This window comes from Actinia tenebrosa, unplaced genomic scaffold (assembly GCF_029948245.1).
Source record: "Actinia tenebrosa isolate PJP-AT-01 unplaced genomic scaffold, QUT_ActTen_1.0 PGA_scaffold10__47_contigs__length_13832649, whole genome shotgun sequence".
NCBI classification, from domain to species: Eukaryota; Metazoa; Cnidaria; class Anthozoa; order Actiniaria; family Actiniidae; genus Actinia; species Actinia tenebrosa.
This window is the reverse complement of record NW_028292570.1, coordinates 8,988,031-9,012,869: the sequence shown is the minus strand read 5'-3', so window position 1 is coordinate 9,012,869 and position 24,839 is coordinate 8,988,031. Positions and strand designations below refer to the sequence as shown.

The 24,839-nt window shown below is 39.4% G+C and overlaps 3 protein-coding genes across 4 annotated transcripts; 2 read left to right on the top strand and 1 right to left on the bottom strand.

Annotated features, from left to right (window-relative positions):
• The first annotated feature begins 411 nt into the window (after window positions 1-411).
• LOC148912963 (uncharacterized) lies at window positions 412-3,964 on the top strand. Its single transcript, XM_089026837.1, has 2 exons — window positions 412-576; window positions 1,036-3,964. The coding sequence occupies exons 1-2, from the start codon at window positions 447-449 to the stop codon at window positions 1,413-1,415; spliced, it is 510 nt and encodes a 169-aa protein (XP_088882963.1). The 5' UTR covers window positions 412-446; the 3' UTR covers window positions 1,416-3,964.
• A 2,590-nt stretch (window positions 3,965-6,554) lies between these two features.
• On the bottom strand, window positions 6,555-11,560 carry LOC148912962 (uncharacterized). The gene is made up of 2 exons (XM_089026836.1): window positions 11,042-11,560; window positions 6,555-7,813 (listed from the first exon to the last, which is right to left on the bottom strand). The coding sequence occupies exons 1-2, from the start codon at window positions 11,328-11,330 to the stop codon at window positions 6,789-6,791; spliced, it is 1,314 nt and encodes a 437-aa protein (XP_088882962.1). The 5' UTR covers window positions 11,331-11,560; the 3' UTR covers window positions 6,555-6,788.
• A 165-nt stretch (window positions 11,561-11,725) lies between these two features.
• Window positions 11,726-21,764, top strand: LOC116305744 (alpha-N-acetyl-neuraminyl-2,3-beta-galactosyl-1,3-N-acetyl-galactosaminide alpha-2,6-sialyltransferase). Of its 2 annotated transcripts, none has more exons than XM_031715727.2 (5): window positions 11,726-11,864; window positions 17,807-17,900; window positions 18,575-19,471; window positions 19,579-19,692; window positions 20,051-21,764. In XM_031715727.2, the coding sequence occupies exons 1-5, from the start codon at window positions 11,837-11,839 to the stop codon at window positions 20,208-20,210; spliced, it is 1,293 nt and encodes a 430-aa protein (XP_031571587.2). In that variant the 5' UTR covers window positions 11,726-11,836; the 3' UTR covers window positions 20,211-21,764. The 2 variants fall into 2 exon arrangements, with proteins under 2 accessions (XP_031571587.2, XP_031571588.2); XM_031715728.2 differs by lacking the exon at window positions 11,726-11,864 and adding an exon at window positions 14,696-14,861.
• The last annotated feature ends 3,075 nt before the right edge of the window (window positions 21,765-24,839 follow it).

The following is a 24,839-nucleotide window of genomic DNA, read 5'->3' as shown; positions in this document are numbered from 1 at the left end:
GTCATTTATAATCCATTGGTTGCAATATTTGTAACTGATGTCAAGATCACCCATTCACTGCGTAGCACTGCCAAGTTTCATATCGAGTGGGAGGACTGGGAATACTGGACAACTGCTGACCAGCAAGATAGAGTAAACATTCTTAATATGTGTAGTAGTATGATACCATGAGCTCGACAAATGCAGCCCGATTTTGTCCGAATGAACAAAAATCACTGGGAAATGGAGGAGTTTATGGCATCGTTATCATGATTGTCCAGTTTCTAACCGGTCCTCGCACGATATGAAAACTTGTCAATGCTTTATGAATCAGTTAAAATGAACTTAACTCAATAGCAATATTTTCGTTGCAAATCTTGACATTTCATCGGTGTTGTAATATCTGTCATGTTGTAATAGTGTATAACACATAGTGTTTGTTCCCTCGCAGTTTATCAGGGTGTCCCATGGTTTCACCAGCAGAGAAAAAGGTCTTAATGCGACAAGAAGCTGAGTCAAAGCTCTTCGCTCAGGCCCAGGCGCATGCGCGAAAGATCGAGGAGAAAAATAACATTGTCAAACTCAGATCAGGAAGAGGTAATGAAATAAATTAAGCCTACCATCGTCACTTGATGCACATTTTATCGACAGCTAGGGTGTATTATCCACTTTTCCTAGTTGGTTGTGCAAGGTGGTTTTTGGTCTTGCTTGTCTTTCTGTCCTACCTTGTACAAGATTTTCAAGCAAGGTCCATTCACGTTTAACCTGCTTTTAGTGCTAAGTCTTCTTCAATAGTATTCTTCATATAAAGAATACTAAAGAGCTGATAAAGTTCTATCCAAGTTTAGACTTAGATCCTCATCAAGGTCAGTCTCACGTATGATCACCGACGACCACAAAATTTCGTCAACTAGACTTCTGTCTTGAGTTTGGCATACTATCTTCAACTTGTGGCATACTGTCCGTTCAACTGGGTTGCACCCAAACCATACAATGATATTTGATGCTAAGCTCAGTACACACTGACTAATCGAGTTTGTTTTATTCACCGGTTAGGACAAAAAGAATACGATGAAATTCGTCAGCTTGATAAAGAAATCGACGTGCTTCGATCTTCCATTGAAGACTCGGAGAGAGTGAATGAAGAAATAGAAAAGGAAGTATTGAGAATGGAAAAGAAACTAAACGCTACCAAAAACGACACCTCTCAAGACAGGCACAGCAATGGGGTCCTAGCGACGAAACTTGCGGTACTCCAGTCTAGATTCATTGCCAGTCTTTCTAATATTGAGATCCCTGACATGGATATCAAGTTAAACTTTGACTCTGTGGATCGATACATTGAAGTCCTACAAGAACGGATCCTTAAAAACCCTGTCGATAATACCTCACTCATCAAGGACGTCAAGGCATCATTAGCAGATTTTAAGGTTTGAGTCTGCCTGACTACACTTATGTTGGTGTCAATCGATTCTTATTTATTTCGTTATCGCTCCGAAATACCGTTTTTACAGTGGGGACACTGGAACAATCAACACTTCGAGTTTTTTGTCACTTTTTTAAATGTGTAATGTAAATCACCCCTTGAGCTAATCGACTGGAAATAAGATTTTTTGATCACTCGGTGTATTTGAACTCAGTGCTTCATTTTGAGAGGGTTTGAAACATTAAAAAGTTCAGGAAAAAATAACTTAAAAAAACCCGAAGTGTTGACAGTGTCCTCAGTGTAATATCTTTTTTCCGATTCATAAAATGTTTCGTGTTTTAATTTACAATTCTGTTCGAGCAAAAACTACTCTTTCATTAATTATATATTCTAGTTGTTCGAAGAGCTGTATTTATAAATCAAATTATATTTTAATAAGTAATCGGGCCCGACTTCCTTAGAAAGCCTAGTAACATTCAGGTTTTTTTTTAACATTTACGAAATCATTTGTATCAACAAAAACACTTTGATTTCGTTTTAGTTGTGGTCAACCAAATATTTTACAAATTTCTATGATTATTATTGAAATTATTATTATCATAATATAAATATATATACTATTATAAATACGTCAGTCGTTTATTTTATTGCAGAAGAGTATTCAGAATTATTTTACATATTTTACATAATAGATGAATGAATGTCGTAGTATGTAGGAACCAAAGTAGGAAAAAATGTTAAATGTGCTATTAAATATATAAAATATTATCCATGAATTTAACAAGAATGTGGTATGTTAAGGGAGTATTATTTTTAAGATTGAACTAAATATTAAATTATCGTTAGTCAGTTTATGGCGGGAAAATAAGTTCTTATAATTTGTGTACATAAGACTATTATAGCCTTTTCTCTATTTTCCTTGAAATAATTGATAAGAATATACTTGTAGTCATCAAAATTAGCTATTTTTTATTTCACACACCCTAATTATTTTATTTATGAATTTTCCCGCCAAATGAATACGGCGCGCGTTTCTCCGAGAACGCCTGCCCATTTGGCGCGCTTTTTCTCGATTTGTCTTTTCCTTTTCTAAAGTAAATCTTCTTTGAGAAATTTATTGGTAACAGGAAATTTTTGGTTTTACAACAAGGTACGTTAACATAAATAATAAGCTTCTGTTAAAATCTGGTCCGTTATTTCATCATTTCCAAAAAAGTTTCCGGGTCTGTCAATTCATTTATTTATCAAAATATAAATTTATTTAAAATAATTCAATTTTCCGCCATTTGGGTTTACTAGGTACGTTGTATGACTCTACTAAAAATTACTGTTCTCTATTTTATTGTGCTGCAAATCGCTCGCTACTAGTCTTACATCATGGACGTATCCTGAGAGGATTCACACTTCCGACTCCCCTTAGTTACCGTTATTTCCCACAAGCTTAACGAATAATCTAGAATATCTCAAAATTTAAAACTCGGATAACTGATTGTAGATTATTTCAATAGTTTACTGTCCTGCGAAAAGAATAGAAAATTTTCTCGTAATCCTTGTAGTACTCATTAAACCAGATACTGTGTAGTTGTTTGTGGGACAAGATTTCAATTCCACTGGAAAAACTATTGGTTCGCTATTGTCTGAGTCGGAACTATAAATCCTCTAAACCACGATCAAATCGTCTAAATGACAACTATAAACCTTCTAATTAAATTATCTTGGTTTATTGAACCAACGCCCTAAAGGACGAGTTTGAACCCCTAACTAGAAAACAGGGGGGAAAATTCGTTCTTTGGTTCGCCAAACGACAGTTATTTTTTCGGTTCGGTTCGCCATTTCGAATCACCCCACATGAAAATCTTGGATCCGCCCAACATGATAAGATGTTGTAGATGCTTTGAATGGAACAATGTAAACTCTTCTTTGGTTATATTTAACTTTTGTTTATGTGATTTAATCACCTTGACAACATTGCTGTTATTGGCAGAACTTAGGTCACGTGATCATTTTCCACCAACGACTAGCAAAAAAAAAAACAGTTAAATTTCAAGCAAAGCTATAGGGAATTGGATAAGCTAAAATGCATGATAGATTGCATACCATATATCCTTGAAAAAGTTAGCTAACAAAATTATACTAATTAGTGCAAAGTTTCGTAGGTCTACGGTCTACTGAGGTCTACTGAACTTACTAATTTGTGCAATTTCTTACGAGGTTTTTCACGAATATATGGTATACAATCTAAACAAGATTATCCCGTTTGGCATTTACTTCCTGCGATTTACGGTATCAATAGAAATACCAGCTAATTCATTACGTAAAGCATCCTGATCAGGTGGGAAATGTAATTTGGTGAACCCGATATACGATAGATAATGATAATTATGACAATAATATCAAAATTAATATGTTAGAATTAAAATTAAAGTTAAATCAATCAATTTATTGTTGCATATCTATTGAACAGATATAAAAGATATAATAATTATTGCGATATGTATTATCTTGTTCATATCTTATCTGTATATGAAATAATGATATTAAAAGATAGATATGAATCAACGATCTGTTTGTGTTTTTGTCTTCTTGCTACCCTGTTTTCAGTGAAACTACGGTTTTTAAAATACCTTTTGCTTAGTTGTCATGTTTTTGAGAGGGATATTGATGGGTTGCAAGCATTCCCAAGAGAGTTAAAAGACAAAAACATGGCGGCCATTGTGGTACCGTTAACAATGGATGCTAATGAGAAATCTTTTGTTAAATGGCACCAACATGGCCGCGATGACGTAATGCAAACGAAGAATACATTCACCGCGCAAATTTGATACTTTTATCAACTGCAAAAGCTTAATTTTCTCTGTTTCCTTCAGTTTGGACACTTCTTGAATTTGCTGCACTCCTTCAAGACCCAATTGCTCCACTACGTCCTGTTGAACAGCAGCCGCCATTTTGTTTGTTTACAAAAACGCTTTCATGAGCAAAGTTGCGCCTCAAATCGGCGATGGACATGTTACATACACTGATTTGCTGCAAATTTGTCATCTTGCGTTGCAAGTTTTTGAAGCCGGATCAAAAACTTGCAACGTGTTGCAGAGTGAAATATTGCGCGAAAAATCGTCCTCGGCGCTATGTTACACGGCAACGATTTTTCGTGCAACAGCGTTGCGCGAAAAATCGGGGTTGCAAGTTGGCCCGAGTAACACCACCTTAGGACTCGAAACTGGAGTATTCACTTATAACGCGGGCTCCTGTGGTCTGCCCGTTGTATTAAAATGATAAGAATGAGTGGACAAATTGATTTTGGCATCTCATTAAGGTCTAAGAATGCGGTGAACCATTGGCGGGAGATTCAAATGCAGGGAAAATGGCTGAAGCGACGTTACTAGACCGATTAAAAATTGATTTTCAGCTTTCATTTCAAAATAAAACCTACATATCTATTACGAACCGCGAAGTAACAGGGTACAATGCGTAACTAAGTTTTCTTGTTCGCGCGCGTCGCTTTAAATTAACAATAGGTCTAAAAAAAACACTGTAAATCACTTCGTGATGCCGGTTGCCTCAATAAAGATTTTTTTTGAAAATGGAATTATGTGAAAACTTCGAGAAGACTCGTAAAAATAATTAATTCATTGTTAACTATTCGGCCCGGCTCCATGCGATGTTATATTGAGGAAGGTTTAAGTGGTTTTCATAAACCCGTGAAATACGCCTTAGCTTGTTTAGAGCCAAAAAACAAGCCCGAGTTTACGCTTTGAGAGTGCCAACCGTTGAACTCTATTTCTTGCGTTAGACAAATGAGGAGCTTTTCGATGCCGTCCCAAATTTAGTCCCTCAATAATATGAACGTACCACGAAGGCCCTCACCAGTCTCCCTTCGAGCTTCTAAAAAGCGCGACCTATCTGACATGACAAAATGAGCATGTATGATAAAAAGAATTTTGATTTTTTTTTTTCTTTTCAATACCTTTTTTCTAAAAAAGATTAACGTTTATCGGTTGCATGCAAAATCAAAAGACACTTCAAAACTCGATTCGAGGGTACTTTACAAGTAAATTCTTAACCATTAATTATTATGGACAAAATCGCAAAAAAATTGCAGCAAAAATCGCCGCTAAAATCGCTAGTGTAAACGGGGCTTAAGAGAACGTAAGAATATTTGATTTATTGATATTTTTCTGGAAGATAAAAAGCCATCATCCCACCTTTTCAGCCCGTTCAGACCACATTCATTTGAGAAAATGGATCAGGCAAAGCCGCTCTAACCACCATGCGGGTGGAAGTAATGAGAAAACGTTAAACAATTCTGTGGTCTACTACGTCCTTGCGTAATAGCAACTTTGGGCGTTTTTCAGTGTTAAACTGATCTTCAATACTATTTTTTATTATCTTAAAGGTACAAAGGAATTTACCTAACCAAAGCGCAGTCTCATTATGACGTCATTGGCACATTCGCGCCAGTTTTTGTGTTAAAAACAAAACGCACGCCAAGCTGCCCTTAGGGTTCTTTACAGTAACATGTTCTTTAAAATCCTTCTGTTACGAACTTATTATTCTCACGAAAAAGCTAAATGGACGCCCTCTGACTTTAAAGGTTGTTATTTAAGACTAAAGCTATGAAATCAACGAGATCTGCAATATTGTTTAAAACGCTGTAGATGTATGTCAATTATTAATGGTTGCTATTGCGAAGTAACAAAAGAAACTTAGTTCCGAAAGTTAAACTCATCACACGTAGATGAGCTTGGCGTTGGTGCTTGGGTGGGAGGAGCCTCGGGAACTCGGCGGAGGTCAGCGGTTACTATGGCAACCCTATCACCTCCCACCTAGCACCGTCACACTGACTTGGCAGGGGAATACTTACCTATACTTACCTTAGTGGAGGGTGGGTGGGAAAACAAATAGCGTTGGTGTAGCGTACAAACTGCGTAAGCTAGCGTTAGCGATATGAGATAGCGCATAGCGTTAGCGAAATCGGATAGCACGTGGCGTTAGCGAAATTGGATAGCACCCGATGCAAGCTTCGTCCCCAGATACCATCTGTTCATCATTCATCTCATTGCGTGAGACATTAATTTGCTTATCAGATGGCCGCGAAGCTATAGCCTTTTGATGACAGATACTTGCGATAACAGGCAACTTAGTTCAAGTCTAACTTTGCTTAAATATTTTATTTAACCACATTTAAACTCATCACACGTAGATGAGCTTGGCGTTGGTGCTTGGGTGGGAGGAGCCTCGGGAACTCGGCGGAGGTCAGCGGTTACTATGGCAACCCTATCACCTCCAAATGATTCTCCAAGGTGCTTGGAGAGGAGGAACAGGAAGAAGGGCCTCCCACCACAATGATCCAAGCACCAACCCAAACTAAGGTCACTCCAGGAAATTAAGCTTGAGAAAGATAGCGCGAGATCGAGGCTAAGGATTCTGTAGGTGTCCGGATATAACTTTGATAAGCATTACTAGTCCATCTGCCAAGGGTTTGGATCATGTGATCTGGAACACCGTTGCGCGCTGCAACTGTGGCGGCTCCAATCCTGAAGCTATGGCTGGAAAAATTACCAGTCACTCCCGCACCAGCGAAAATATCCCTCAGCCACGACGTCAGCAACTCTCGAGACAATGGTTGGCCATTCTTTAATAAGAATAGTGGACCTGAAGCATTTCCTCTTTTATGCAGAAAAGCGGACATTGCAGTCACCGCACACAGTGGGGAGACGCCACAACCAATGTGAACATAGCACCCTGCGCGGAAAGGATCGGTTTTGGATGCTTTGATCCATACCCGTAAGCACGATGGTCGGTCCAAATTATCAAACGACAAGTCCGAGACCTGCAGGTGAATGGTGGGGTCGAAACTGGCCAAGCTGGAGACCGTAAACTCTGCCGATCGCAGGAAACCAAAGTATGCGAGCGTACATGACGACCAAAACATGGCATGGTCAAACGAGTCAATATCCAGGGCCTTGAAAATGGTGAGCATGAGAGCGTCGGTAATCGGTAGACGCTGTGAAAACTGGGACCCTTGGGAACGTTTAATGCCCCGAAAGACTTGATGCAGCCGCGGACAATTTACCAATGGATCTGCGTGACCCTGCTCGATGTGAAGGGCCCGAACCGCTGACAGGTAGACTTTAATAGACCGATGCTGAAGCGACTGTGCCAGAAACGTTACAAAAAGACATAAAGTTCTCTCATCTGCAGGTAAGACAGGAACTTTGCCAAGCTGATGGCAAAAATCAATAAATTTACGCTGAGCAGACGCGTAAGTGCGACGTGTGGTGGGAGCCCGGCCATTTAGGAGGAATTCCTGACACTGTTTCTTTAGAGTGGACTGGTCAAGTTGAGAAGAAGCTGATGCGGAATTGGAGTTGGGGATCGGTGTGCTGAAGGAGCCAAACGCCTGAACTCCTGCCAACGAAAACGGGATAAGGCATCAGCGATTGCATTGTGGACGCCGGGTATGTGGAGCGACGAAAAGGAAAAGTTAAAGCGCGCTGCCGCTAGCAACAGACTGCGCAACAGCCGCATCAGGTCGGGGACTTTAGAAGTCCTGCCGTTCAGCATGAACACCACAGCCTCGTTGTCGGAACGAAAGATGACATGCTTTTTGGACCACCGATGGCCCCACACATGCGCGGCTAGAACGATCGGAAAGAGTTCCTTATATGCAATAGATTGAGAACCCTGCTTCTCCAACCAGACACCGTTGAACCACGCTTGGTCCAGAAAAGCTCCATAACCAATTGCTCCTGAGGCGTCCGATACCACCTGGGTATCGCCTACGACTGGGATACCAGGATACAGCCAAAAAGAAACCCCGTGCCACGTAGAGAGGAACTGGTGCCACCAGTCTAAGTCGCGATGGAACTCGCAATTCAGACGTATAGGATGGTCTCGCTTGCGGAAACAGCCTAGCCGGTCAATCATGCGCCGTATAAACGTGCGACCAGGCCACACCACCTTCGCTGCGTGGTGGAGGTGGCCAATCAACGATTCTAGGTGATGTCTATTACACCAGCGTCGCGACCGCCAGGTAGCAATCAACAGTTTAAGGTTGCATAACTTATCTGCTGGCAAACGAGCAATTTGGTTCACTGAGTCCAATTCGATGCCTAAAACAACCAGGGTAGTATCAGGGCCTATGCATTTGTCGGGATGTAGCGGAACACCTAGAGTGCGGCATACTTGACGTGACTTAGCTAGATTAACTGCGCAGGCGTCAGTGTTAGGAGGGCCCGCCATGATAAAATCATCAAGATAATGAACGAGATTGCTAACTTGGTAATTGTTCACCAAAATCCACTCTATCATCGAGGCTACCGCATTGAAAATAAACGGGGCTGATCGAAGACCAAAAGGTAACGCTAAGTCAACGTAATACTTTCCGCGCCACTTCATACCGAGAAGGTACCTGTCAGAAGGATGAACCGGAATATTACGGTAGGCCGATTCGACGTCGAACTTTGCCATCAGTGCTCCGGTACCAAGGCTAGAGATCATCCGAATGATTTGATCAACCCTGACATACTGAAGGGTAAAAGCCTCGCGGTCGATACCATCGTTCACGCTAAGTCCCCTGGGAGATGAAAGGTCGACTATGAGCCTCCATTTTCCAGGCTGGCCACGCTTAGGTATCACCCCAAAGCTGCTGACGTGCAGGTCAGGAAGGGGAGGTTCGGAGAAGGGGCCCGCGACCCTGTTCGACCTGACCTCGTTTTGCAGATACGAATCAATCACCTGAGGGTTGTGGATAGCGGTTTCCTTGTTACTCTTGGCCGATCTTAAAGAGCTGAGTTGACTTTGGAATCCAACTTTGAAACCATATCGAATCCCACTTAAAACATAAGCCACTTCAATCTGGTCTGGGTGTGATAGCAACTCTTGGGAAAACCACTCAACACTAAGGGGCGTGACGTCAGATACCAACGGGAGGTCAAGCATAGCTGAAAGAAGATACAATACGACCGTGAAAATAATAGTGACCGGCAGATGTTCCGAACTGCTCACACGACTTAAAAAGAGATACGTGAGGCGATAAACGACGAGTAAAGCTAATTACCCTAGATAGGAACTTAGACGGGGTAAAATTACATGCACATAAACATAATATATCGAGAGTAAAGTATATGCTATGGGAGGGGGAGGACCCACTCTGGCGATAACGCGGGACTCGAAAAGAACGAAAAATTAGCAAAATAAACGCGTAAGAGGGTCCCGACGTAAAGCGTGAAATGCTGTTGCGATAGCATACAAAGGGACCTACAGAGACAGCTAGAAGACGGCTTAATTGTCCTAATAACGCCGCAGCCAATCATAGAGGCCAGACTGACAGCAAAGCTAATTTATTAAGGGCCTGGTTACGCGAAAAGATTGTATCAAGGTTTTGTAAATATAACGCGCTAAAAGGTATGACAGCATAGAGAGATAACACAAAAGTCCTAGCACGAAAGGTTTTTTTTTTTTTTTTTTTTGTAATATATATATGTATATATATCATATGCAATGAAATACCAATGACATTGTCTGCGTTTCTTATAAAGCCTAGCATGCAGAAAAGAAATAACGACGGAACGAAATGTCCCGAGACCATTGAAACGTTCCAGACAATTGACAATACACAATCTAAATGCACTTGAACTGTCTAGACAAGATTACGAGCGAAAATTATAGAGTGCTATACAAGATAGCTAAAGCTAAAGAACAAATTAAACGGAACATTTTTTTTTGTTTTTTTGTAAGAACCATAAGTATAACATAAAGTACTAGCGTGCTTGGATTAGCGGCGCTTAGACCTGTGAAGTTCCCCCGACGACTCGGCAAACGTGGATTTCCGTTTGGACTCCGAAGACTCGTCGGTCCCACTCGGGCAATCTACCAAGCGATGGCGGCCAGAACATGAAGAGCACTTGTGTGCGAAGCGGCAGCCACTATAACGCGAAGAACACTGCCCCCGATTCCAAGAACGGCATATGGTGTCGCTATTGGATGAGCCCTTGGGTTCTGCTCCTTCAGCAGCTGTAGCACTGAGAGCGCGTGGGACAGATCCCGCGGTGTGGAAACTGTAGAGCTGGCTATTGATGTGCGACCAGTCTGTGAGTTTGCTTGCTGCTGCGTGCTCACGAAAAGCCTTATCGTAAGACAGCCAAGCCCGGCCGCTAAACTGGCGATAGGTTCGCAGAATAAGCAGCTTGTAGAGCAAAAGATCTTTCCAGCGATTGGGAAAATAAGAAGTCAGCACGAGCGAGTAAATGCTGAACGCCTCGACCCACGTCATTATGTCCTCTACCTTTCGCCGCTGGCGCTTGGGCGTAGAGGTCAAAACGATGCGACCATCAAAGAAGAGTTGGGGCTCGTTTTCCGTCTCCACCAGGTTAGGAGAAATGAGATCGCTCATGTCGACGAACTTGCCACTGACGATCTGGGTAACCAGCTTTGCGGGAACGGGAGAGCAACCTGGGCCAACGATAAAAGGCTGATGCAAGACCGCCGAAATAGATGGCAATGATGGCGCCCAAACCGACGAGACGGAGCTCGGCACAGATGCTGAGAAAGCTAGCGTAGCGCTCGTGTCAGCCAATGACTGCGATGGTAGGGTAAAAGTGCTGGCGAATGAAGGTACAGGTAAAATAGACGTACCTGTAGCGTCCTGCGTAGCAGAAACCACTGCGGAGGTGGAAGAAGTTGGCAGTGCAGGCTGTGAAGAATAAGGTGGCGAGGAGGACGAGTTTCCTGACCCATTTGCAGAGGATGCCTCCAAAACCGCTTGAACAACCTCCCGGATAATCTCCTGCCGGTCTTCTGCAGAGAGTACGGCCGTACTACTTCGTGTAGCCCGAGACATAACGAGAGTATAGCGTAAAAACAAATAGCGTTGGTGTAGCGTACAAACTGCGTAAGCTAGCGTTAGCGATATGAGATAGCGCATAGCGTTAGCGAAATCGGATAGCACGTGGCGTTAGCGAAATTGGATAGCACCCGATGCAAGCTTCGTCCCCAGATACCATCTGTTCATCATTCATCTCATTGCGTGAGACATTAATTTGCTTATCAGATGGCCGCGAAGCTATAGCCTTTTGATGACAGATACTTGCGATAACAGGCAACTTAGTTCAAGTCTAACTTTGCTTAAATATTTTATTTAACCACATATAAAACAGATGTTAGCTACACTGTCAAAAATTAGAATGATAATAATATAAATGAAAAATATTCTAAATCGGCTAGAACCAATTATGTTTGCTCAATAACAAAACACTTTCGCTGCATATGATTAAACTGACTTGCGCTCTGCCCCCGCTTTTTTTCTCTCGATATTTAAGTTGATATGCAAATTGGAGATCGATCTGTCAGGAAGCGGCAAAATTAGGCATCATAAGCATGTACATGGTTCGATAACTTTGCTGCGGTGAAAAAATCAAGCTCTTGAGCCAAATGTCTTCGTCAATGCCCTTGTACTACGGTAAGACTAAACTTTATTTCAGTCTAAAAAATCGATTCAGGCCAGAACAGAAATCTAATATCTTTTAATGACGACGAGGTTTTTTGACCATTGACAGTTCTAAGATTCCAAAATGTTAACATTTTCCTTAGATGTAAAATAATAATAAGAATGAAAACAACACATGTTTGGATATAAATTAAATTTTTCTTGGATGTATGCTTTAGTGTACTGGTTAGAATAATGTAAGGGCTGTAAGATTTGTTTGCGTATGTTTTAAAATAACATTTATTTTTCAATCTTATAACATTCAATGCATGCCTTAGGATTTACCTTAAATTTTTTTGATACTACAAAAAATGGCTTAGAAATTTAAATGCAAAATTATTCAAAAATAGTGTCGCTAGATTTGACAGTTTCAAAATATATTTTAAAATCAACCGCATTTTGCTAAGTCTAGTGTGACAGATTGGAAAATCAAAAGTAAGCTTTTTTCACTTTGGTATATTTTATGACGTAGATGCAAAAAGGGTTTTCTTTCAAATTTGACAAACCCGTCATTGAAGCACTAAGCTTTCACGAAATTTACTTCATTAATTAAAAATCCCAACAATAGTTTTACACGGTTTGACTTTTTAAATTACACATGAAAATAAGCGACTTCAAGTGTCGAATCCTTTATTGATAAATTTAATATTTCCACGACTGATGAATGTTGGGTGAATTGGAAATTTATTTAATGCAAACTGAGTTTTCTTTTACGTTTTGAACTCTGTGTTTTCGTATATTTTTATGGTTGGTGGTAACTAAATGGACTTCGAGAAGCCGTTTTTGAGATTAGTGTGAAAACACCACTGATATAGTATATAAAGGTGTATTTTAGTAAGACTTCAACAGCGATGTATATACATCTATATAAATAAATGCAGCCTTGATGATCAACTAGATACACTAGTGCTGATTTTCGAATATAAGTTTAACCCGAATTCTTTCTTTTCGATTTTTTCTTCGATCAAATAACTGTTTCCATAGACCTGACATATATCTTAGACTGCTTCAAATAATATTTGAAAATCTAAACTTGAACAGAAATTCATGACTTTTCCATCAAAAAACATCCCTACATACTTTATTTTATTAAATTTCTTTGAAATTTGGAAAACTGAATTTTTAAACGGTACATCAACTGAAGCATATTATTCTTTTAATCCTCTAATTTTGTGCGAGGGAGTTCGCTTGATTTGACTAATGCATTAACTTCTCAATTCAAAAAGGAAAGCACGTGCTACAATCTATGAGAACACATTACCTTAGGCCATAAAACGTCCTTTCTATATAATCCTTTAGCACAGCGTATTTGATAGATACTTTGATAGAGAATAACCTTAGTATAGAATGTTTAAAAATCAAGCACTAGTCAACTACATTTGCCAACATAGAAAATTATTTCAAAATCAAATTTAGATTTGCTTGTTTTATTAACATGCTTATATTTGTATCCTTTACCCACGAATTCATTCTGAATTGTTTCTTAAATAACAATTAAAGTTGTTTCGTGGCTCAACTCACGAGTATTAAAGCCTTAAATCCGTGTCCCTTTTTCTGATTCATTTTCTCATACTACTTATCTGGAAATATGAAAATAAAGTTTTCTACTTTTAAAAGGATTTCAATGGTTTTCGATAAGTACATAACTGAGGTTTCTAAATATTTGTTTTCTAGTTCAAAATGGTCTTCAAAAGTCAAATAATCCATTTATGTATTAAGGTTCATAGATTGTTCCCCACCGACGCCATTGTAATCTTATTTTCAAAACTCCTCATTTTCCCCCCGCTCAATCAAGGATTGATTTACCGACTTAATTTTAAAAAGCCGAATTTTATTCTCTTTCCACGCTTTCTCTTTAAATCTTGTCTTCATTTCGTTTTCATTCCGTTTTGGAAGAATTAACAGGATTGACAATTTTATAACTGACTTTATACCGGAAAATTCATGTCGAAAATTGAGATGTGTCGTCAGTGTGGTTTTATGCTCAAGGGTAATTTTCTCTTTTGGCATTTTTTGAAGTTCTACTTTCGTTAGTGTCACATGTAATTGAAATAACTTTGTAAAAACTTTGTCTTTTTGCTGTATTCAAACTTCAATGTTCTTTTGATGGTGGCAGAAAAAATACATTAGTGGACTACTAGCCGGCTAGACTAGGAATGTCATCATCTATGTCCAGGCATTTGTGGTACGTCAACCAGTCAAAAGACTGTGTAATAATTCACTAGGGAATTAATTCAGTGTTCTAGAGTTCTGAGCAGTAACTATGATTGATTTAATGATTCAGTCAAGTTAAGGAAAGTGATTGTAGGCTGAAGTTTGAGACTCGAGATTTTTTCCCAATTTCAATATTTCAATTTGCGATAGTACTTATTTTTGGAAGCTATTTTCCCCCCAAGAATATGTGGAAGAGTCAATTAGTCTCTCAATTATTTTTTATGAATGTTCTCTTTTCCCAGTGAAATAAAAGCTAATGATTTAGTCGTTTCGTTTACACTATCCTCTTCCTCATTTGATCCAGTATTGGTCAGTAATGTGCGATTGCAGTATAAGAATTATAACAGATAGAAATCCAATTTCCTCAGATTTTATCCTCGTAATCAACCAATCAGAAACCATTCGATCCATGGTTGTTATTGAAGGCATCGGTGAAAGACAAATGAGTAGAAAATCGGCTTGTGCCGAGAATGTTCGTTTTTGCCTTGATCATTTCCTGTTGTATGTTCGAACGCCCACGTAAACACCTACACATATAATACATTCAAACATGATGCATTTGTCTTTATGTTTTTCTCAATCTGTGGTCGGGAATAATCTTAATTCGTAATTATATGTGGTTATGTTCAAAAAGAACTGCACGATTGTGGATTTCTGTAAACAACACGTTTCCGGGCCAGCGGCCTAAATCGTAGGAATCAGTGCCGATCGGGAATTCACTATAGCTCCCTTGACCTGGACGAAAACACATAAAATGTAGGTAAAACAATGGAACGATTTCAATACATGTTTTAATATCCATAATTAGTTTTTCCTTTTTATTTCTTAGTCTTCTCCTTTTTTTTTTTTTTTTTCCTCATAGTTAATATTAACTATGTTTTTCGATGTTCTTTTTCCCTTTTAATCATAAAGTTTATGACAATTAAAATTCTCGACGCTTCGAAGCCTTAAGGCATCATGCTCATGAGTGTTTTTTAGAAGCTACGAATTCAGGTTTTTTCGATCCTTTGCGTATGGTATTCTTACATACACAAGTTAATCAGTAATAAAGAATATTTAGAAAATGTAAGTAATATAAATATTTATGACTAAACTATAATCATACTTCATTTCCTTTTATCTTGTATTCACTTTTTGCTATTCATAGAAAGATATTTTTGTCCATTGTTATTTCCTTCCTCTGTGAAAATGTCAAAAAATGTTCTGTTTTTCTCTTTCAAATCACTCACTGATGTTATTCTTTTGGTGATGTATTTCATCACTCGAACAACAAGCCTGATTATTTTTCCCTCATTTCTCTTATACTTTTTAGGAAGTATTGATAAGATTGTAGAAATTCATTTATTTACCAACCTAAAGGAACACCGTTTATCAGCAGCGTCAACATCATTGCCTTTATCATTAGTGATGAGATTAACATCATTTCGCGGTATTCAATTCATGGCTATGCTATATTGCTTGCTTTCAATTTTATTGTCTTCATATTATCTTCGTTTCCTTTTTTTCTCTCTCTATGTAAATACGTGTAATACATCCGCTAAGGAAAAGACGCATGTGCAAAGTCATCTTCAAATGTCATTGGATTCCTGGTTCCTTTTAGTACCTCTTAAGTCAAATACTGCTAAATACTGTAAATATACAAGTGTGAAATCGCATTTCTCCATTTCTATACAATACTGACAATTGAGATGCCATTTAATTCCGTTGTAATGTACGCCTAGCTATTTCAAAAAGGGTCGTCCGCGGAGCCACAGTGGTTAGTCAATAGGCGACAGGTCATTCCAAGAATCAAGGACAAACAAACTAAAAACGAATTATCGAAGGCTATTACACTTATTAAAATGGTTTCATCGACTACAAATCATACTAAATATATCTCAACAATAACCTCCGTGTTCTTGTCCAAGCTATTCTTGGATCTCGGAATGATGACCTATCTCCTATCGCCTTTGGCTCCAACAGCCACTGATGTATCTTAATATAGTTCTAGTGTGTTAGACGTGAAGTATATTGATCGTTCGCTGTGACAACCTGACTCCCTCTTTTCTGCTTGTATTAAAGTTCCAGAGATGCATGATGCCAATAATACTGAGATGATGATTTTTGTTTGACGGATTGTTTATTTATCTTATTAAATAAATATTTCTATTATCAAAGATTTCAAACACAGTGCTTATTTACCATATTTCCAAATGTTTGGCTTCCTCCAATCACAATTGATGGGTTGCAAGCATTCCCAAGAGAGTAAAAAGACAAAAACCTGGCGGCCAGTTGTGGGACCGTTAACAATGGATGCTAATGAGAAATCTTTTGTTAAATGGTACCAACATGGCCGCGATGACGTAACGTGCAAACGAAGAATAGTTAAGCATTTGAAATCCCTCAACAAGATTTGATCAGTAAAATAGGTCGTCGGAGACGCTTAGGCTAATGGTTATATCTTATCTGATGATGGTAATACCAACATCATCATCATTAAGAGTCTGTTTATCTGTTATCAGCTTGATTTTTAGGTTATCTTTTAATGGGTTTTCAGAATTTAATCATCATCAAATTATTACAGCGCTACCCAATCACACACGCGGAATCGTACAATCATTTGCCGTCGTGACAAAAAGGGTTTTGGTGGACGTCAGTCCGGGCACGTGCCTATGGAATGTCATGGAAACGGCTTGGTTGACATCCACCAAAACCTACTTGGTGTAATTGACCACATTCGTTGATTTGTTGTGGTGGAATGAATAGTGAAGAAGATTCTTCGTTGCGTTGTATCCATATTCATGTCTCTTGTCATGCGCAACCGTTAAACCGTTAAACCGTTATGACACGTGGTCTGAAATGGGAAAATATTACACCCCAACGGATAAGGTATATTGGGAAGATCTGCAATTCCTTTTTAAGATAATAACAGCGAACGAAATTTCTACTATTCGCGGTTGCTTTCGTTTCATATTCTACTACTTTAAAATACTCAAGAAAACAAATATTTCCACTTTTAAAAGGTTATTTTATGTGATAATGGCTTTATCCCGCCATTGAGACAGTAAAAAGGTAATGTCTGAAATTAGTGATAGTAGCAAAATTAACAAACAGCCTGGAGTCGCGCGCGTTCTTTTGGTGGGAACGTTTCCTGCTAAATTAATCGACACAGAACTGAACTCCGTCAATATAGCCCATAGGGAGAAACGTAATGTCATGAGTCTTTTAGGCCTTCTTTTGTTCTACATCATCATACGTAATATGAATGTTAGACTTTTATGATAAGATTAGAAAACATAACAAAAAACAAAACATGAAATTTCATAAGATGGACCTTCTCCCACTTGCATCCTTCGGTACGCGCTTCGTTCTGCTGTGATATTAACGTTTTTGTAACTGAATAACATATATTAGTATAATTTTAGACTTGAATATAGAGTTTCTCGAGCTGTGATTGGTCGAGCGACCAGTAAATAATTCTGAGACGATAGCACCGCTGAGCAAAGTGTTCCAGATCACGAGTAATACTAAAACGTTTTTTTTTTAAATCCTGAATTTCGACTTTTCTCTTATATTCAAGTCTAAAATTATACTAAAACAATTATTCCCCTCAGGATCAGTGATTATGGTGATATTATTTTACTCGTGGTTCTGTAAATATTCCACTGATAATCACTTCGCCTTTGAGGAATAATTCGTACTTTCGTTGTTCTTTTATATAGCTGGCGTAGCAAGTGACGATGACGAGCTAGAAGAAATGTTGAAGAAAGACAAACACCTTGAGCATGGCTTCAGCTCCACCATGGATTTGCAGAGGTATGTAGGTATATACTCTTTAATGGTTTATACTAAAAACAACTCGAAAAATCATCAAAACATACCCCTCATCATGCACTGAATCAGAAGGCTTGATACACACTATCCAATCAGAATGCTTTATACATCTTCCAATCAGAATGCTTGATACATCATCATTATCATTTCCCCCCCGTTAGGCGTGTTTCCGGCGCTTTTGTCTGAATAGGATGGGGAATCTCGTCTCCAGCAGACGCATGAGACGCATAAGACCAATGCCTTAATCAGTATTCTTCCAGCCGTTTGGGTGTCTATACCCTAGTAGGGATTCTATCTCGGAATACGGAACCCATACGGAACTCATTTACAGACTCATGCCCAGTCGCTTCTCTTACTCGCGCAGGGGTAAATGGGAAGGACTTAGTAAGTTCGCGTTCTCGCGCATTAGTCGCCTTCCCATATTACATTGCGAATGGAAGGGAAAAAAAGAACAAAACGTAAGTGACGACTAACCCATGATTTACAGTAAGAGTTGCAGAATCGCAGTTAGATTATTTTCCACTTTCCATTCGTTTGTGCGGTGCTTATACCGCGATTGTCAAGTACGTAGAGTGACTATATGTAGTTATAGTTAATAAATAGTATTGACTATGATGTACTAAACTTTCAAGATTTCTTGCACGTTGTTCTTCCAGAATCCTTGGTGTCAGCTACCAGCAGATACCTCTCAGCAGGGTCAAGAAGATGACAGCCGCTGTAATCACTGTGGTAGCCATTATTATCTTCATCAGTCTTAGTTTCCATTCAGCTTCTCAAGATGCTTCTAAACCACTTGTCGTCAGCCATGACACTACAGATACCGCCTCTACCTCCCCCACGGGAAACGTCTTGACAGCAAAGACTCTGGAATCTGTAGGTAGAGAAACAGGGGGGTATGAATCTTCATTCAAAACAACACAAAACGATTCAAAAGTATCTGTAAAGAGTACGATTTTATCTCCAACTACGAGGTCAACCAAGAAAAATGTGACACATTCAACCACTTCGTCATCCCTCAGTAATAAATCTCAGAGTAGTAAACCTACACAAACTGATTCAAAAGATACAACACATCGCATATTACCAACAACGACTAACCATCTTCAATCAGAATTTGTTCTTGCTATGAATCCCAGCATTCCTGCAGACCTCAACCTGGACTGTAGCTCATGCGCCGTGGTAACCAATTCCGCTGATCTTCGTAACAGCAACGCAGGCTCTGTAATCGATTCGAATGAGTGCGTAATTCGTCTGAATACAGCACCCACGAGCGGGTATGAGGTGGACGTTGGTGCCAAAACCACTGTACGGGTCGTATCACAGCATCATTTAGGGGACCTTTTGCATTACGTCTGGCACGAACCCAAAGAAATGCGTTCCCTCCGTTACGTCATCACATTCGGGAGGAGAAATGCTCTATGCCAAAACTGTACTTTCTTCAAGATATTCAAGAACGTCTCTGAGGAATATTTAGGAGACAAGTTCATAAGGCTCACAAAACCTCTTGAAAAACAAATAAAGATTGGTAGAAAGGCAAAGAGAATGAGGAAAAGGTACCGACTAGCAATTGTCTAGAATTTATAGTATTTCAAACTTATATATTATATTATTTTCGACATGGGATTTTTTTTTTTTTTTTTTTTTTTTGGATTCATTTCAGTGAATATTCAGACTCCGTTCTACTTTCAACACAGTTCCACGCCATAAACACTATGCGGAAAGTGTGTAACAAAATGAGGGTGTTTGGAGTGGAAGCGAATCACCCTTGTCTTAGGTAAGATAACTGTGGTGTTCATGTATTCATATATCTTAGTGACGGATCATCAGATAATTGAACGGGGGGTTGCGTAAATTCCCAAAAAATATCGAGCGAGCACTTAGCCTACGAGATATCGCGCAACCTCTCCTTTCAGAAAAACAATAAATATCGTGCAGGGGTTGTTACCAAAAAAATTAATTTCGTGCAACATAAATTCCTGCAACCCCTCAACCGTTACAGCACCGTAACCAGCTACTGCGCATAAACATACGAAATTTATTTTCATCGACAACTCTCGTCGCGCGCCCGCCCATTTTCGATATGGAGCGTTGTTTTGTCATGTTAATAGTTTTCTTTTTCCGTACTTCTTCAGTGACCACTCTTACAAGAAGAGCTATTGGCAGCCAAATGATTATATCACTTGTGACGGGAGCAGAGCGGAGATCGTGAAGGACATCAAACGATACCGATTCGAAAAAGAAATCTACGACAAATGGGAAGATCAATATGACCTGGAATTTCTGTACCCGTGAAAAAATCTGCAAATATATTATTTAATTTTTTTCCGGTCTGGTATCCGTAAAAACCGTGCGTTTATTGCCAAGGGAGTGAAATAACGAAAGACACGGCGGCAATGTTGGTTGATATAACAAAAGAATTTATGGACAATTCGTTTGTTAAATTTAACTAAGATGGCGGCTATGCAAACAAAGAATATCCAGTTCCTGGCCATGTTGGTTGAATAGAACAAAATGTGTTAATTAGCCACCATTGCGGCCATACACACCTTTGAAACATAGACAATCAGCTGGTCTGATTATTATTATATTATTATTTAACAATTATTCGCCGAAGGCGAAGTGAATATCGGGAAATATTTACCGAGACGTGAGTCTTGTTTTATTTTTTTATTTTTAGCATGAGTGAATTTAATGAATAACGGGAAAGAGTTTTTTTTTTTTTAATTTTTTTATTATTTTAATTTTAAATCTCTGTAAACGGCACACATCGACAAACAAGCGTGCGCGCGTGTGTTATATTCGGCACCTGTAAGTGAATATATAGCAGCATAAGACGTAAATAGTGACCAATGAGCGCGCCGGATTTATTATATTCATTTATTTTGTAAAAATGCTAATATTAATTATTATTGATTATCAACTACCAAAAATATTTCATTTGGCAACTTTTATAAGTGGAGAATGTTTCTTGTAACACAAGAACAGTTTTTAAACAAAATTTTTAATGGTTGATAGTTGAAGCTTTTTTTAACAACTTGGTTGAGATCTTGTTTCGTTTAATGCTGGAAATAAACACTAGAGGGAAATGCTCACAATGCATTAAGCATGCTAAACAAAATAAGCATACTTGTAAGATATCATTAAAGAAATACTGTTAGCCTTAAGGTTAAGACAAGAAGTAAGGGGAATTTTTTAGTCATTCGTCCAGTCAAGCTTCCAATTAATGTCATGATGATATACCACTTTGATATCTAATCGATTCAGCCCAAGGTTCCGTGGAAAAGGATTTGCTGAATGACGAACTATTTTTAAAAAGTTTAGTATCTTGAGACAGAAATTATTGCAAGGGTAAAATAGTATTTCTGAAAGCTTTTTTTTAAAGAAGGAAAATCCGAGATGTTTGCCTGTCACGTCACGTGGTTATATCCTGCAAAGGGCCTGTTGATCAGGGGAAACGTAACTGTAATCCGTCTTAAGGGGAAAGTGCATAAAAAATATTATGAAATGAAAATATGGTTATCTATGAAGTCAACCAGGGTGATTTGAAAATGGATGATATTGTTATATCTATACTTTGTAAATAATTGACCAAAATTCCGAGGGTATATTATAAACATATATCATCTTTCTTCAAACGCGATTTATAGATAAATCAGCCATTCAGGGGGTCAAACACGAATAAAGCTAGGGTCTTTTCTAGTTGGATGATATTTGTTTAACTCGCCATATTTCGATTATTGAAAGGATCGGACGAATGCGCGTGCGCCATTTCTTGTTCTTTGAAACTGAAGTGAAGGGTTGGTGGGCTGGGGAATAATTGCAAAAACAATAAAATTAAAAACTGAAGTTTAGTTTATATTCATTGATTCAAGAAAGTTACACCTAGGAAAGTAAGAATAGGATGTTTGCTTGATGGCGTCGTTTGACTCCCACTACCATAACGCTTCGCGAATTTTCTTTCTTATTTAAATTTGTATTCCTGCCTCATGAGAATAGCAAGACAGTTGGTACTAATTAACTGTACAAAAGAAAGCGTGTAAGGGAGTCTGGTAGTAGTGATCAATGGCGCCATCTCATGCAACATCCTAATGCTTGTGTTCCACTCAGGAAAGGAAGTGAAACCGAGGAGCTCTGGGTACGAGAATGCTTGTGTTCTTCCTGCGTTTGTAGATACATCGAAACATTTGGGAATCAAATAACCCGCATTTCATCGAGGAGAAGGCCAGCTGTGGCCGATTTGATCTCCTTATCTTACGAGATGGTATTGATCTTGCTTTTAATGTAAGTGCATTTGTACAGGTAGACTAGATCACGAAGTCTTTCATGATATAAGGGATGGCCGTTCTGAAGAGCAAAGTTATAAATTCTTACATTAATATAGAATCATACTGGAGCTAGGGTGTGCCAAAAACCCTAACGAGAACTCTGTGGCAGAAAAAAGACCATCTTTGAGCTAGAGGGTGAACTACCATCTCAAGACCTACTATAGGTGGAGCTTGCTATCATACCCCTTACCCTGAGAGGATGCGCCAAAACTCCTAACAAGAACCCTGTGGTTGAGCTAGAAGGTGAACTACCACGTCAAGACCTACTAGGTGGAGCTATCATACCCCTTACCCTTCAAGGATGCGCCAAAACCCTTCACAAGAACCCTGTGGTTGAGCTAGAAGGTGAACTACCACCTCAAGACCACTAACCTTGGCTATAGTCGCTGCATCCTTAAACTCACACATCCACTCACACTCACACTCACCTTTCGAGAAATGTGAACCCAACGCGATCAGTGTCGTATTGATGCCCAAATACCACTAAACAACGACCCCCTTATTTCCACCCAACACAGTGCAAGCAACGTCTCAAGAGCCATCCGTAAAGTAAGCGTTCCAAGGCCTCACCTAAACAAGGCCGAGCAGTTTCTTCAATTGACTTTGTTAACTTAGTGTATCCAGTCCGACAGGAACAAATCCGGAGCCCGAGACAATTACCTTGTGGCGTCCATAAAGCATCCCTTGAGCAACGTCAAAAACAAAAACAAAACTAGACTTGTGAAGTATTTCGTGATGGGTAGCCGGTACGTATTGCAAAATTCCTCATGAGCGGGAGTTAGTAAGGACGAAAATTCGTCCTCACCCGAGTCCCGCGCAAGTCACAGAAATGTGACAGAAAATCTCGAACAAAAAGCGAACGATAAATTTTCTGCATGAACTTTTCGGTCTAAGAAATCTGCGAGGAATAGCCAAAAATCTTTTTTCGGGTGTTCGAAGTTTAAAGACGGTGAAAAAGGATATTAGATACCGTAGGGGAATTCACCTTTTCTGCGCTAGCCGTCTAAGCACGACTAAACACAGCATAGTCTTCATGGGCCAAATATCATGGCGGCGGCAAATGAAGGTCAGCAACGAAGTACACAAGATTTGCTTGTCATTAATGCTAGGGAAGTTCTTCTCGATATAATTCGACGCCTGGAATCTGGCGTTTGTACCAATGTCAATGTGGACTACATCAGATATCGAGTAGAATGGCTTATTGCTGTTATAACACGCTTTGGCCATGCTGTGTTTAGTCGTGCTTGGACCTTCTCGGGATCTTGCCACAGGAAGCCCAAAATCAATCTTGGGACACTAATATGGTTGGGCTGCCTGTGGTACGCCATATCGCATTACAGTACGCCATATCGCATAGAGGTACGGCATATCGCATTGAAGTACGCCATATCGCATAGCGGTACGCCATATCGCTTAGAGGTACGGCATATCGCATTCAAGTACGCCATATCGCATAGAGGTATGGCATATCGCATTCAAGTACGCCATATCGCATAGAGGTATGGCATATCGCATTGAAGTACGGCCCATCGCATTCAAGTACGCCATATCGCATAGCGGTACGCCATATCGCTTAGAGGTACGGCATATCGCATTCAAGTACGCCATATCGCATAGAGGTATGGCATATCGCATTGAAGTACGCCATATCGCATAGAGGTATGGCATATCGCATTGAAGTACGGCCCATCGCATTCAAGTACGCCATATCGCATAGCGGTACGCCATATTACACTAAATATTGCCATATGTCGCTTAGAGGTACGGCATATCACATAGAGGTTTTACATATATAGGCCCTTGGTACGCTAAAATATAAAAGGCTGTATAACGAATAACCATTTTGTCCATATCACCCCTCCAAACGTAGATGATTAACCCCTTGTTATGAACATCAAACTCAAAATTTTGATTGTGACGCTGCTGGCTTTGAACGCACACTCATTCCTTTCCATGTGGGATACGGTTTGAAACTATTGGCGGCTAATTTTCTGTTATTTTATTTCATGTTTCCATGTTTCTGTTATACCACTTCTAAAGACAGCTGTTCATAGCAGTTAAGACATAGTTCCAATCCCATTCCCTGTGCACCCACCCTGGAAGACCCCCGGTTACGTCCATGGAACGATCTCTCTTAAAGTTCATCTGCTATGGAAAGATTATTATTAGGATTTTTAATTCCTGATTTTTTAAACCAGGACCATACCTCCAGACATCTAGTGCCGAAGCGCAGTATGGCAGCGCGAAGCATTTACGGCTATGCCGGAGATTTCGACCCCAACACCGCTATCCGAAGAATTACAGACTGATCAGGAAGCTCGGCCGCAGCCTAAGGGAGAGGTTAGTCGGCCCCTAGACCGTAGATGATTAACCCCTTGCTATGACCAGCAAACTCAAAATTTTGATTGTGACGCTGATGGCTTTGAACGCATACTCATTCCTTTCCATGTGGGATACGGTTTGAAACTATTGGCGGCTAAATTACTGTTATTTTATTTCATGTTTCAGTTTAATCCGAAAAGAAGAAGATGAGATGTACCTACCTATTCACTTGGGTAGCTTTGGCCTTGACTACGACTAATCTTTGTATGCGCGC